The sequence below is a fragment of the Rhamphochromis sp. 'chilingali' genome (assembly GCF_963969265.1).
Source record: "Rhamphochromis sp. 'chilingali' genome assembly, chromosome: 7".
Lineage (NCBI taxonomy): Eukaryota > Metazoa > Chordata > Actinopteri > Cichliformes > Cichlidae > Rhamphochromis > Rhamphochromis sp. 'chilingali'.
This window is the reverse complement of record NC_137934.1, coordinates 4156896-4172398: the sequence shown is the minus strand read 5'-3', so window position 1 is coordinate 4172398 and position 15503 is coordinate 4156896. Positions and strand designations below refer to the sequence as shown.

General features: G+C 42.6%; 1 protein-coding gene across 7 annotated transcripts in view; it reads right to left on the bottom strand.

Annotated features, from left to right (window-relative positions):
• Positions 1-225: 225 nt before the first annotated feature.
• sox5 (SRY-box transcription factor 5) overlaps positions 226-15503 on the bottom strand; it is a 116772-nt gene continuing 101494 nt past the window's right edge. For 4 of the 7 annotated variants that reach the window (XM_080886207.1, XM_080886208.1, XM_080886206.1 and 1 more), the window contains 6 exons: positions 13305-13500; positions 9358-9533; positions 6472-6574; positions 5713-5886; positions 4552-4768; positions 226-2932 (listed from right to left, as the gene is read on the bottom strand). In XM_080886207.1, the coding sequence (XP_080742333.1) occupies positions 2635-2932; positions 4552-4768; positions 5713-5886; positions 6472-6574; positions 9358-9533; positions 13305-13500 (1164 nt within the window). In that variant the 3' untranslated portion in view covers positions 226-2634. The remainder of the gene's footprint in view (positions 2933-4551; positions 4769-5712; positions 5887-6471; positions 6575-9357; positions 9534-13304; positions 13501-15503) is intronic. The other 3 variants (XM_080886205.1, XM_080886209.1, XM_080886210.1) reach the window with 3 other exon arrangements.

Below are 15503 nucleotides of genomic sequence, written 5' to 3'. Positions count from 1 at the left end.
GTTGTCATGATAATCTCTTCATTTGAAATGTGCCTGTATGTGTTGTATCTGCACATTTGGGATGTACTGATATATCGGTTGAATATATTATCAGCTAATATTGACCCTCGTTGACAGATATTGTCAAATAGGTTTTATTTGGATTAATTCTTTAAAAAATCCAATAAAAGACTCTAAAACTGGTCAGGTGGTATCTCTTTAAAACAATTTCATTGCTTCACTGGTAAAAAAAAAAAAAAGACAAAGGGGGTGTATAAATACCCCCCACCCAAAAAAATGTATATTTATATGTATATATATATACATATATATATATAAAAATGGCCGATATATCGGCCTAATATCGTTATTGGCCGATATTCAATCCTGCTGATTTCGGGATATTAACAAATAAGACATCCTTTATTCTGAATGTTCAAAAAATGTGTGATGAAGATCTGAAAGACTTTCAAACAGGTCAGTATATTTTTGTACAAAAGAAAGACACTGAAAAAATATTGGTATTGGCTGTCAGCTACATTATAAACATCAGTGTTGGTATTGGCCCAGAATTTCATCGGTGCATCCCCCAGTGCGCACACGTGTGTGTGTGTGTGTGTGTGTGTGTGTGTGTGTGTGTGTGTGTGTGTGTGTGTGTGTGTGTGTGTGTGCGTGCGTGTGTGTGGATCCATGCCAAAGATGTTCCACTGTGTCGCCGTGAGGCAGCCAAACTAGTAAACGGGGACGGGTCTCTGTTCACAGAAAAAGTGACAAACCAAAAACATGTAAAAATTAAAAAAAAAAAGAAGAAGAAGAAGAAGAAGAGGAAATTCACATTATACATTATGATAATCATTACAAATAAAATTATAATAACAATATAAAATCATGTTCTTCTTCTCTGACTGCACAGAGTCTGAGTGCTTCTTAGAAATGGGTTCGGACATGATAAAAAGGGTTACGTCTTCAGTTCGGACGAAGGCTGGCGTCCATGTCTTTCAGTCCAGCTCACCCGCCCGCAGAGGATTAATAGGAGGGGATCAAAAATAAAATAACATAAAATAAAATTGCAAAACAAAGCAAGGTAAAATGACAACTTTTTGTTTAGATCTAAATACCTACCAGCTAAATAGAATAATGCTTCATTGACTGTTTCATATGGTCATAAAAACCCAATAAAGAGGAGAAAAATAAATTATACTGTACATAACTTACTAAACTTAGGAAACGTTGACCATCCTTATAATTATTGTTAATAATATTATTAGACTAGAGGCAGTTTGAAGAAAAATAATAATAAAATACAGTATTCAAATACAAACAGAAACACTGACTGGCTGACTTCACCTCAGCTCCGCCCACTGCAATACAGCAGGACAACGTTGATTGGAGGGTGGGGGGTTAGGAAAACACTGGACAGAACACAGTGTGCGTGTGTGTGTGTGTGTTACAGGAAATAACAGCAGCAGCATTAGTTGCCTGTCTTTCTGCAGTATTATTAGCTTTCTTTTTGCGAGCGCGTGTGCAAACGTCCAATGGTGGAGCACACACACTGACACACACTCGCACTGTTGGGATGTTTCGATCGAAGTCGCACTGATGTGTGGGTTTTTTTTGCCCTGGACGAGATCGAGATAGAGGGATGGAGCGAGAAGGAAACCGGTGGATTGTCTCGCAACACAGTGCTTTTGTTTCTGCTCCGTGACGCCAGAGAGACTTCCCTTTGCTGCAACCCGCCCCTCCCCACACACCGAAAATCCACTCAAAGTGGGACAGTCCACTTTGTGCTGGTCAGTCCCGGCTGGACCGTCCCATTTGATTCCATGCGATGCAAGGAGGGGAGGGGGGGTTAGCGGGCGGTCACAAAAAAACACAAAGGGGGAGAAAAATTGGGGGGGATTGCTGACAGCACACTGCGAGGTTGAAGAAAAGATATCTTTTTGTTAAAAATAAATGTCTCATGTCTTTCAGGTGCTTTACAACAAAAGGGGAAAAAAAGAAAAGTCTCTTTTTTCTATTATTATTCAAACTTGTAGCACAAAAACAACAAATCACATTCACAAGCCACTTATTGGCACCGTGTACCTGAGTGAGAATAGTATAGAACCAAAGAACAAAAAAAGCTGTTTTATTTTTAAAAATGTCTCTTGATAATAAACAGGTCCGCCATCTTAAAGTGTCATGTTAGCCTTTGACAGGTCCTCTGTTTTTCAGTTTTTCTTCAACAAACGGGACTAAAAGGTTGCTTTCTGAGAGCCATGTTGCTTTCTCTTCACTCGTGGCATTACACTCTAACACCTGCAGTACTATGTGGGTATTCCTCAGCGAGCTTCAGAACTGCCTTGGTCGTCTCTTCCTCCAGTCAGTGTGTAACAGTCAGTGTGAGTGACAGGTCCTGTGCTTCGGTTGATTGATCAAAGGATGCTGGTATCAGGACTCCGGGGGGAGAGGAAGGGGAGGGGAGTGGATCTGGCTCTATTAGAAGAGTCCATGTTAGTCGGGGGGGGGGGGGGGGGGGTGAAACTGGTTCCAAAGCGATTGGCAAAAGTGAAAGGTTTCTTCCTGATTGGTGGGGATTTTGTGAGATTAACCAGCGGTGATTGGCTTACAAAAAAACAAAACAAAACACAAAAAGCAGGCGGTGCTGATGCCGTCCTATTGGGTGATATGGTTCTCGTTATCGCTGGCGTAGTCGCCATCTTCGTCCTCGTAGTCAAAGTCGTCGTACACGTCGCCATTGCTGTCGTCTAGCCTGAGCTCCTCCTCCTTGATTCGCGGCTCCTCCCCCTTGAGGCCAGGCATGCTGGGGTTCTGGTGGTGGTTGGCGTTGGGCTCGGGGCTGCTGGACATGCTCGAGTGCTCTGAGGGCATCTGGGGTGAGGGCATCCCCGCCATGGATAGGGCACCTGGGTAAACGACGCCTGCAGAGGACAACGGCAGCTGACCCTGCTGCCTGCACGCACAGAGGAAGAAGGCTGTCAGCACATTAAATGCAGCGCTCGCAACACTTTTGAAATCACATAAATGTTGAGATCCCTCCCTGAATGGTGACTCTCTCTCTTTGAGCCATTAAGAAAATTATTACACAAATGGGGAAAAACTAAATCCCTTTCATATCTGTGTGGTAAATATAAACCTACAGCCTGTGTGCTGTTAGCTTAACTTCTCATTAAAACTGGAATTGAGAGAAAACTGACAGTTTGACGTCTTCAGTCTTTTCTCAAGCACCAACAGTGATTCTTAAAGCATCACGTCTGAAACCTCTGACATTTACAGTCAGCGTGTTTATAACCTGAGTGCGTGTTCTCAGCTAAACACTCAGAAACAGCTCTTACTTTCTAAACACAATACTGCACTTGATGTGGATGAAACCTCATGGCCTGACCCACACAGAACGCATGATTTATCCTGATGTGTTTTTTAGAACAAATGTTTCTTTTTTTCAGAGAAGAAAAAAGAATTAAACTGCATTCAGTCTGTAATGTTTGGATTCTACATCCATACTTTACACATCTGGATATCCATGTGCATGTGTGGTCACTTAAGTATATGGCCAAACTTTAATGCAAATGGCTTCGCCATGTACGCACAACAGAAAAAAGCCACATTTGTAATTTTTACTCTCTGCTAATAATATTGTTATTAGCAGAGAGGTATGTTTATTCAAATAATGGTTTATGTTTCATGCAGGAAGACAAAACTGATTTATTTCTCTCATAAGATTTTTGGAACAATGGTTTGATTCATCGAGAGAGTTGTTGTAGTTTTTTGTTGTTGTTTTTTCAACAGCCTTTAGTTTCAAAATACAGGATCTAAGCATATAAAATTAATAACATGAATACAACTGTAAAGGGACAAACAAAATCTTCCTATGGGCAACCATAGGGTTCAATTCTAAGTGGATAAAACCATATAAAGCATATAAAACTGTAGCTGTTGCTTCTCTTGACTCATGATTTAGGAAAATAAAAAAATCAAAAAATCAAATCAAAGGTAATATCCAAAAAAACCATCCAAACAAAACTGTGCATTTTGTGCTTATTATCTCATAACACTCACTGTGACCCCTTGTGAGAAAAGTAAGCCTGCATCCTGTAGTTTAATTTCTGATATTATTATTATTATTATTATTATTTAAAGGACTGTATTTAAAAACACTGAAAATAGGAAATTTAAATCACACTAAAGGAGAACACCTCCTGCTTCTGTTTATAACTAATTCAGCATCTTGTTGTCACGCCTGTTCCGACACAAAATTCAATTTGTTAAGGTGAGGGGCGGGCCTCGCTGCAGGTAGGTCGCAAACAACAAAAGGAAATTATGCAATTATGCGCTGACTTGCTTTCTCCAAATTTCTGCTGCGATCTTTTTTTTTGTTAGTAATTCATTAAAAACTGAAAGATTGATTGATTTTTTTTTAGGCATTTGATGTGACAGGAAAACAAAGAAAAATAAACAGTAACTCGTTTAAAATATGAAGTACAAAGTCAAACCAAAAAAAAGTAATTGTTAATCCCTGTTTTCTTACTGGAGAAAAAACAACCAACAAACAAAGAAAGCCAACCCACTCACCCCACACTGAAGTACTGTCTCATTTCCTGCCTGCGGGACCTCATGATGGCCTTGTACTCGCCGATGCGCAGCTTCTTGCCGTCCACCAGGCAGGTGCGTTTGGGCCGTGGCTTGTACTTGTAGTCGGGGTATTTTTCCAGGTGCTGCTTGCTGAGCCGAGCCTGCTCCTCGTAGTACGGCTGCTTCTCCAGGTTGGTCATGGCTTTCCAGCGTGAGCCTGCACACACAGAGCATGTATTGTTAGGGATGGCTGCGTGTCTTTGGAAAAAATAAAATAAAAACAGGCAGATGGGGGGTTTCCAAAGAGAGCTTTTGTCTAAGGGAGGAAACGTGTAAAACTGTGAAATGTGATCATAGAGCAAGACGACAAATAACAGCACAGAGATGAACGATAATGAAAAGCTGGCATCGATGTCGCTGCACTGTGAGCGCCGCTGAGATAATGTTGGACGTTTCACCCGGAAAGAGAACGCATAGAGCGCTAAAGGAGGTTAATGAGGGGAGCAGCGGGGACGACAGGTACTCATCTCAGCTAATGAGGACTTCACTTAACCTGCTGTCATCTCTCAGCTCAGTTTCTGCTTGCAGCATCAGCGCCCTGCATGTGTGTGTGGGTGTAATCTTGAGTATGTCTTCCCCCTGTGTGTTTCATATCTGGTCTGAATTTGCACTTGACTACTGTATGTTTAATGGTTAAAAGCTGTCAGCGCTCGGCTGTTCGCTCTCTCGGTCTTTCTCTCTCTGTTTTCTGCGATCTGTTAGCAATCGAGAGAGAGGGAGGGAGGGAGAGGGAGAGAGAGGAGGCTTATTAAAACCAGATTTCCCTGTGTTATAAAACGCTTAGGAGCTCTTTAAAATGTCAGGGCCGATCCCGGCGGTCTGGGGGAAATGTCAGGCGGCCTCGCGCTGCTTGTTTAATGCATAATGAATTATATCATCATTTGTCGAAGCTGTACTCTCCCTAACCGTTCATTAACAGCACTTACACAATGCCACTGCTTGTAAGGAAATCACAATTAGTGTATGTGTGCGAGTGTGTGTTTAAGAAAGTGGAAAATACAACTCACACCGCTCTTCCTTTCTCTAGGGTTATTCACATGAGAGGGTGGAGCAAAGCCACTTGTCATTCACACCGTGCGAGTGTAGGTGTGTGATTTTTACCAAGGATCTTGCTGATGTTGGAGTTGTGCATGTCGGGGAAGGCCTGGAGGATCTTTCGCCTCTCGTCCTTGGCCCAGACCATGAAAGCGTTCATCGGCCTTTTGATGTGCGGCTCGCTGCTGCTACGACCCCGAGACTCTCGGAATATCCTGGAGTCTGACACGCTGGGAGAGCCTGGGGAAGGGAACCAGGGTGTCAAACGTATACAGAAAACTGGACAAGTTTTGTTCATTAGACGAGCTAAAATGCTGGGAATTTTTTTTCATGGGCGAGAAAAATCTGTTGCTCATTAAGCTAAATAAATATCATAAAAATCATTTTTCTCATATTATAAAAAAGTCTGACTGACTCACTGATCACACGTTTGGGAGGACAGCGACTACACAGAGTTTTACTCTGTATGCTCAAGTTCATAGAAAGGTAACGGTTATTTTCTCTTTTATTCAGGAAAAACAAAAAACAAAAAACTTAATTATGAAAATTATTGATATCATTAAAAGTCTTTCAAATCTTCATTACTCTGTCGTGGAACAATCAGTGAGCGAAATATCGTGGTGAAACAGATAAACAGCAAATTGGTAAACATGACCTCATTTGCAGGCAGGCTGATATCAGTTAATATAAATATTTGGCAGATATACGGTACCAGCCCTGGAAGACTTTCATCTTCTTGTCATCGTTCATCAACACTCACAGCCTTTTTCTCAGTTTAGTGACTCCATGCATAAACTGTGTGTGTGTGTGTGTCTGTTTCCCTACCGTCAGAGTCTCCACTCATGGTGAAGTCCAGCATGGCGTGGCTGAACTTGTTCTCGGCCTGCTGCTTCAGCTGTTGACTCAGACTCTCCAAGGCAGCTTTGTCCTAAACAACACAAACAGTTCACAGTTGCAGTCGGTCAGTGACTGAGTCAGGGAATATGTGAATGAATGAAACCACAAACCTGCAGTGATGCCGAACAATTTCCTTTTGCACCCACAACAAGTCATTCTTGTGACTGACTCTCTGTCTCTGATTTCATAACTATGAAAAGCAACGACTGTCTAATGTTTAAATGTGTCACAGTTTCAGTGACCGGAGAAGCCGACTCTCTGTCGAGAGATGAGAAATTCAGGAATATTCCTCATACTCGCCTTTGATCTGAAACAAATCTGTTTATTTATCGTTTTTCTATCAATACAGAGGCTGCAGACAAATGACGGTTGTAATTTAAGTAGAAAGGCAGTTTGTGTTTTGGTTCATTTCAGTGTCAGTTTGTGGAAGCATCAAATTGTTTGAGTGCGTTATGCCCGCATGTTTGAACACACATCTGTGTGTATTGTTTGCATGTGCAAGAATGTTGATTACATTTACTCCTATCTGGATGTTTGCCGCTTTGTGTGTACACTGCATATTCTGTGTGTACAATGGATTGTGTGAGTGGGCTTGTGTGTGTGGCAACTCCTGGCAGCCACCTGCGAGAGTGGAGTGCTGCGGCTTGCCTCTCTCTTGCAGAGGCCCCCAAGGGTCGACGCATTAGAGAGAGAGAGAACGAGAGAGTGCAGCACAGACGAGAGCGAGGCCACGCCGCACGGCCCCCTGGGTATTTATTACAACCAATAAAAGGCTGATTTACTGAGCATTTACATGCTTAATGCAAGCAGCCGGCACACTCTGCGCTAGAACTTGACTGCAGACGAGCACACACGCTCGCACACACGTACACAGAAGCGCACCAGCGCGAGCGTTTTACAGTTTAATTATACGATTAGGAGCGCTACCCAAAACACTGTCGTCTTCTAAAACAACCTTCCAAAAAGTGTCCCTCTCCATTTACATGTGACCCTGGCGAGCTGGCTGGCTAGATGGAGGGAGGGCAGAATGATAATGAAATGCATTTTCTCTGTTTTTAGTCCAATAGAGTTTAATTGTTAGCGATAATTTCCTCCCCAGATTGGAATAAATACTGCTAAAAAGACAGGAAGGGAAGCGGGAGAATAAAAGCCAGAGGCGCGCAGCGAAACATGTTTTCTCAAGCCTTTTAAAAAGTATTTTATTTGGAATTTTGTATGTTTTTATAAACGCTCAATAACCTGCCAATGGGTTGGAATTATCCAGCCATTCTGCATGCAAATCAGAAGTATTTAAAGAACCTTCCTCATTTCGCACAAATGAAAGCCTCATTCAAACTTTCTTCCACAAAAAAAGATAAGAGCACAAAGTGTGCTTCTTACTTTTAGATCATAAGATTAAATGTGCTGTTTCGAACGGTTTTATGCCATGTGTGTGTGTGTGTGTGTGAGGCAGAGATGGAGATGAACAGGCAGACCGAGTGGATGACAGCCTAGTCTGACATTAAACCCCAGTATAGTACATGAGAAACGTGGATTGAATGGCTGACACTGGAGCCAAGACACAAAGTAGCGACAAAACTAATCCTGTGTGTGTGTCATGGATGACACTGTTGTATGTGAACGGCGGGAGCTCGCCTGTTTCACACAAAGCCAAAGGGAACAGGAGTCAAGGTGAGCGTGTGAGGATGCAAACGAGTTATGACTTACAAAAAAATATTCCCAGTGCCGAAACTAAAAATGTTTTATAGTAACAGGATTGCATGTCAAAAAAAAAAGAAATGTAAAACAGAAATAAGAATTTCTTTCAACAATTCTCCCGTTATTATTAATAAGTAATTATTATATGATTCCACAGTACAACTGATATAAAAAACTTATAATAACAGGAACTTGAACTGATCTAACGAGACATGAAAAATGTCAGTGTTTAAGCACCTAAATGTCTCCACGTAAGGAACAAACCGTAAAATACGTTCCCTTACTCACTGGTATAATTATCATATTTCCAGTTCTCACTGGTTATAGTCATGTGTAATGCAGTATGTTACTATCTGTGTACAATGCAGAGATCAGTGTGGGTTAGACACTTTGAAATGTGTCACATCAAAGTAAAAAAAAACAAAAAGGAGAAAGAAAGAGAGGGATAGAGCTGTTGAATGTCAGCAGTGCAGATGCTTCCAGCACGCTGTTACCCTGCATGTATGCACCCGAGTGTGTGTTTGTGCGTGTGTGTGCACCAGCTGACTCCCAATGTGTTTAACAAATAACCACAATTTGGCCACGCTGCCGAGGAGCCGGCGCCGTCATTTCACATTACCGTCTCCTTGACGCTCTGCTCTGCCACACACACACTCACACACAGCCCTGCAGTGCGCCTTACAGACACACTCATTACCTCTGAGATGCCTCTGGTTTTACCTTATCTGGCCCTGTTTAGCTTCAACACATTTCAGCGAGAGCATTGTACACCGATTTACCTCCTACATAGTGCAGCGAGGATGGCATATGGCACGACAAATTATTACACGCTGACAATGAGACGGTACAGCTTGTGATGACTTTGGAGAGTCGGGTGGATTTACAGTATGTGTTCAGTCCCAACAATTCAGATTTTTAATTTTTTTCCTGGTTTAAAAATGTGTATTTATTTGTAAGAATCCACATACACTTTTAACTTAACTGAACACTTTGCCATAGAAATGAGGTCATAACTTTGATTTAGTGTGACCCAAAAAAAAAAACCATTAACAAAATGAAGAAGTAAAATAAAGCCCATCATGTTCTGTTACGTAGATGCAATTTTAAGTGCTTTACCTTGTCTGAGCGGCCGTTGTTGAGGCTGAGGTTGCTGACGGCTGCCACCTTGGCATCCAGCACCTGCTGCTCTCTCTTCAGCTGCTCCTTCATCTGCCGAGCCTCGGCGAAGGCCTTGGTCACCGCCTCGTGGTCGTTCAGGTAGGCTGTCGAAGACAGCGACGACAACAAGTCTGCTGAGGCGCAAAGACGGCAAGAGACGGAGACACACGCACACAAACACACACGCAGAGGACAATCAATTAATGTGGATAATCATTAGTGAGTGAATATGTAGGTGGGACTCATGTTGAGCATCTTCATCTCCTTTATTTCCTTTACAAGAAAAACACTGAATAGCATTTTGCTTTAACAGTTGAGCTCGGACGGGAAAATTAATATGTCTTGAGCGTGTGCTTGTTTATTTTTAGGAACCTGGCAGGAGGTTTTTCATGCAGAATAAATCTTCTTCTGAACCGTGAGGTAAAGACATTAACATACACTTGATGAGGGGACTTTGCCAGAGCATCTGTGTATGCCTCTCTCTGTGTGTAGACTCGCACACTCACACAAACTGACCATTTGACTGTTGAGCTGTGGATGTGAGTCAGAGAGCGCCCCTAGGTAGCCTTGTTGCAAGCTGCCCACCACCTCCCACCTGCCATCAGCCTTAAATACACACACACAGCCACTCTAAACCACTCAATATCCTTTAAACGACATTAAAACTCACTTTCGCACATCTGACGGCTGTGACTCTTTTCATCTGAGCCCTCACAGTCCTGCTTTGAAGAGAGGTGGCCACACTCTTATTACAGCTAAAAAGTCCTGCTAATTTTCCCAGTTGTGAACATCTGCTCTGCAAAGATCAGATCTCCCCACTCCTTCTCACTGCCTATTACTCGTATTATTTCTGCAGCTTAGCTTCTGATGAGGCATCTGCTCTGTGTGCACTGCTATCGCCTCTCCCTATCAGTCGGGTAGGTTCTTAACAAAGAGCCCCGGCTGGCTTATGAGGCCTTTATCTGCGCTAATCCGCACCGCTAATGCCATCTCAGGCCAGATTACCAGCTTCAGATTGGTAATGACAGAGCTGTGAACTCTTACAGAAGTCATAACCGGAAAATCTGGATGTGGAAAAAAAAAAAAGAAAGAAAAGAAAAGAGAAAAAAAGGGTAAGGGGCAGCAGGGTTGGGAGGGGATGGAAGAGGAAGAAGACAGAGGGTGATGGAACTGGGTGGCGGTCAATTTTAATCTGGAGTCAAAAATGGGTTTTTTTTCGTGCCTACAATCGTGTTCGTCGCCTAAACTGACTGCAATGCCAGACATCCAGACAAGTAGATGTGACCCAGATAGAGGGGTGGGGTTGGAGGGGGGTCTTGCTCCCTCGGTCAACTTTTTTCTGAAATCTCTACAGACAAGTGTGATACATTTTAGACCACACACACAAAAAAAAAAAAAAACCTCATGCAAGAGGTCAGGGGGAGCTGCAGCGCTTTATGACAGCGACAGAGACGAATGTGTGATCGTGGTAGAAGTTACAGGAGCTGACAGCACTTCAGTTCAGTTTGAAATGAGGAGATGGACAGACAGACGAAGAGGCGGAAAGAAGACACATGCCTCAAGCTTGATAGGTGTCAGAATTTGAAAGGAAGCAGGACAGTAGGGCGGATATGAGCAACAGACAAATCCAAACTCACGCATATTGAAGCCTTAAAGAAAAAAAAGTCGACTTTCTCCAAACTTTTTCGTGTTGAACTGTATTTGATTATTAGCTCCAACATGTAAAAAGTACTTTTGTTTAATTTTTAGCTGTTTGTGCTCGAGATTGTTCTGATTCATTTTTGTTCGGGAAGCAGCAAAATAACACGGAACAAGCTTTCAGATAGCGATGTAAAAATAAAAACAGCATATCCCACAGGAATATGGTGGAGCAGAGAAAGAAAAAAAGCTCATTTTATGATTTCTATAGTCTTAAAGAGTTGACCTGAGAGCAGATGACTGAATTCAAATAACCTGAAAAAGGCAGACATAATCTGCACCATCCTGACAAACAACTCGCTTCCACATCAAAACAACCACTTCTCGACTCCATCCCAATTGGTCTGCTCCTTCCATCCCCGATAAACTACGTAACAGGAATCCCAATGCGGCTGTGAGTTGTAATAGCAAACGCTCCGGCGACCGGCTAAACTCAGTGGCAACAGATGGGACCATGAGCTGCAACATAACTGGGATCTGACACACTCGTCCCCACGCTCAAATAATTCAACAGGGATCACACACAAACTTTAAACACTGTAATCCATTTTTCTGAACAAAAAACATCTGGGACTGAAAATCCACTAATCTGATATTAAATCCGCCGATTTGTTGAAAAACAGTGAGATTAGCCGGGAAGTCGGAAAAACTGCCTATTGCACAGGAGGAGGAGGTGGTGGTGCTGGGATTGTGTTTCTGTGCGAGTGTGTGTAAGAGCCTTTGTGTGCGTCTGAGTGAATGTTTGAGTGCGTGTGCTGTCATTGTGTCATTAATGCTGGGTGTTTGCGCTGTCCCGGCTCATGTAAGAGGCTTGTCTAATCTCATTGGTGATACCTCCTGTCTGTCATGCACTCCTCTCTTTATTATTCCCCCGCTTAGTTGCATGGAGGGGAAAAAAAGTGCTAATCCTCATCTCTCTCTCTCTTCCCCCCCCCCCCCTTACCTCCTTTCCCTCACTCCTCTGTCTCTTTCAGTCACTAATAAACACATAACAATGAAGCAGCCCCGCGGGCAAATAGCGACATGGAAGAACAGCACAAACACACTAATTATAGCCCGTTACATATGTGTAATATTTGAACTATCAGTGGTGCGTGAAAAATGGATTAAGAGTACAAAATAGTGATTCATTTATGTCATATTTTGTACGTGTGCATATGGCCGGGTCTGATTATGGTACTGGCACTCGCAACAATGGCACCACTGCGAGAAGAACGCTATTCTTGTCATCAGAGCTATAACTGTTTTTCTAAAAGAAGTTTATTGTCGTTGTGGTAACAACCTCCAAGCACCTTTCACAGGAGAGCATTGAAATATATAAGTGCTTATGGAACTGTGGTAAACATCCACTGACAGCTTATTGGCAGGAAAAGAATTCATTGTTTAGATCAGGGACACCAAAACATGGCTATAAGTTACATTTCCTATACTTTAAATGGCTTTGCTACAAATTACATCGAAGGCTTATCAAGCCAACGGTATATTCTGGGGCATTCACTAACATCAATGAACGAGGCTCTGCTGGTTATTTTGAGGTTTCTTCCTGTAAACTAAGGATGGATGGACTGAATGGATTTGCCATCAGAGCTCCCAAACTGTGCAGCAGTCCCTCTGAATCACCACTCTGGTGAATCTCATGATACATTCTTTATTCAGAAAAGATTTTTTTTAATGAAAGTTGGACATTGTGACACTTTTTTCTTATCACGTTTTCTCGTGATTTGTTTGTTTATTTTATGATCCTGGGATGTTTTTATCACTTGTGGTTTTCTTTTGTTCTTTTTTGGAGTCTTCCTGCAAAGCACTATATCATTTTGTTAAATACAAATTTGATGAGTTAATGTTTATTTTTGGTCCATCAACCTATGAACAAGTATGTGGTTTAAATAATAAACATGCACAACCAAACTACTTTGTTCTAAACACTGAATACCCAACTTTTGGCCAGATAAAATGGCTTAGCTGGTCTGTGTAATCCTGTGTAAACATACCTGTAGTGAGTTCAGCACCTGTCCCAATCAATGTGGAAACTGGAGTACCAGTTGCCCCTCAGTCCAAGAAAACAGATATTTTGGTATAGGTTTAACTATTTTACATCTATGTAGGTGTCTAGCTTTGCAGGAGTATGACATCAGCACAGTGCAAACTGCTGTGATTGTTTTTTGTGTGTGTGTGCTGTGAATGTGTGAGCATTTAAATCCACTTACCAATTGAGCTGACTCTGGTCGGTGGTCCTCCAATGCTGGAGGGGGCAACGCTGTGCTTCATGGAAGTGGGGTCCAGCTTGTTCGCAGCAGCAGCAGCAGCCGGCACCTGTGGGGAAGTTGGGGGGGAGTTGGGTGACTTGCTCTCGGATGCCTTAGGCTTGGCCGACAGGTTCAGTGGCTGTGCACCCTCACTGTCCTGCAAAAACCAAAACAGCACAGTTTCGCCTGCTGTGACCACCGAAGGAATTTGGAAGCGGGAGGCGCGGAGCCCACCCTCGCCCTCCCCTCACCGAGACCACTTTCAATGGAGGTGTGCTAATCAAACGGGAGCCCATGCACAGCAATCTGAGGCAAGCCCGGGCGGGACGAATCACAAGGTGCATGCCACTGCCCCTTTCCAAACAGCTCGTAATAAGCGAAAAGATAAAACATAAAAATAACGGCACATACAAAAATAAATATTTGCATATTTTGGTGCGAACCACTGACATTCACATGCAAAATAACCGACTTCCTGTCACAGCAAACTCGACCTTCAAACAAGGCAGTTCATGCACGTGCACACTCCACATGCAGGCTCCGGCAAACATGCACTATGGTACTTCACATGCTAAAAACAACCAAACACACGAGGACGAGAAACACCTTGAACTCATTCGTAAAACTACAGTCTTTCACAGAGAAAAACACCTCCCTCAGACAGTCTTTAGAGGTGTGAGAGTCTTAAGACACTGAACAGAGGGCTGTCTGTCACTTCAATGTGCACTTGGTCCATTGGAAAAGGGGGACCTTCATGGTCGGGAACATGCATGTGTGTGGGGAAAAGCAAAGAAGCCCTTTCTGCCTCACCCAAAAACGCACCCATAGCACCTAACAAACAATCAATACGATTCTTAAAGCAGCTGGTTTTTGAGGTCCATTTTGTTAACAATATTTATCAGAGATAAACAGAATCCCTCCACTTCCTATTACTCGTACTGCACAAACCTGGGCTGCAATTAAACCAGAGGAGCAGAAGGGGGCGCTCGTAAGATAGCCTTCAATTAATAGGAATTAATGGAGCTAAAATAATTTTTCTCAATCTGATTTTTATTTTTAGACCAAAGCCTCAAATTTTATTTCGCTATTTTAACTTTTTAGAAAATATGTCCGAGCTGAAATAGAATAACTTTATCTTCCTTAAAGGGAAACTTAGTTGTCCCATAAAAATGATAGCATTTTGCTAATGTGTGTTGATGGGTCATTAAGGTTAATAACACAAAACATAAAAACTAAAACATGGTTAAAATGACAGAGAACGACATGCGTACAAGAAGCAGCTGTTGGGGGAGGTTGACTGTGATCGCTATCATGTGGCTGCTCGTAGCCGCTGCACATTTCGTGAGTGAAATCAAAATGGTGCGTGCTGTTAAGTGGCTTGTGGTGTTGTGACACCCCAAAGATATTTGACAACAAATAAATGATGATCACCTTCTATTGGAAACAGAGACCATTTTTGGAGAAAAAAAAAAGTGTTTACTCCAAAAGATTTACATGCTTGACGTGTAACACAGTAAGGATCCATTTGTTGACCCTGAATCCTCCCTTAGTTATGCTGCAATAGACGTAGGCTGCCGGGGGATTCCCATGATGCATTGAGTTTTTCCTTTCCAGTCACCTTTCTCACTCACTATGTATTAACAGACCTCTCTGCATTGAATCATATCTGTTATTAACCTCTGTCTCTCTTCCACAGCATGTCTTTTATCCTGTCTTCCTTCTCTCACCCCAACCGGTCGCAGCAGATGGCCCCGCCCCTCCCTGAGCCTGGTTCTGCTGGAGGTTTCTTCCTGTTAAAAGGGAGTTTTTCCTTCCCACTGTCGCCAAAGTGCTTGCTCATAGGGGGTCATATGATTGTTGGGTTTTTCTCTGTATCCATGAAGCGCCTTAAGGCAACTTTTGTTGTGATTTGGCGCTATATAAATAAAATTGAATTGAATTGTTCTGTACCATCTTCTGAGCGCCCCGCATGAAATCGGAAATCCAGACACTAAAAAAACGTAAAGTATTCCTAAATTCTTTGATTCGATTAAATTCCCTCATCCATCTATCACTGTGTTGCTCGGCACACAGCAACATCCTCAACACAACAGGCAGCGCTCCTTAAGTAAATCGCCATGTGGACCACCACTGTTATCATGTTAACTGTCATGGCAACAT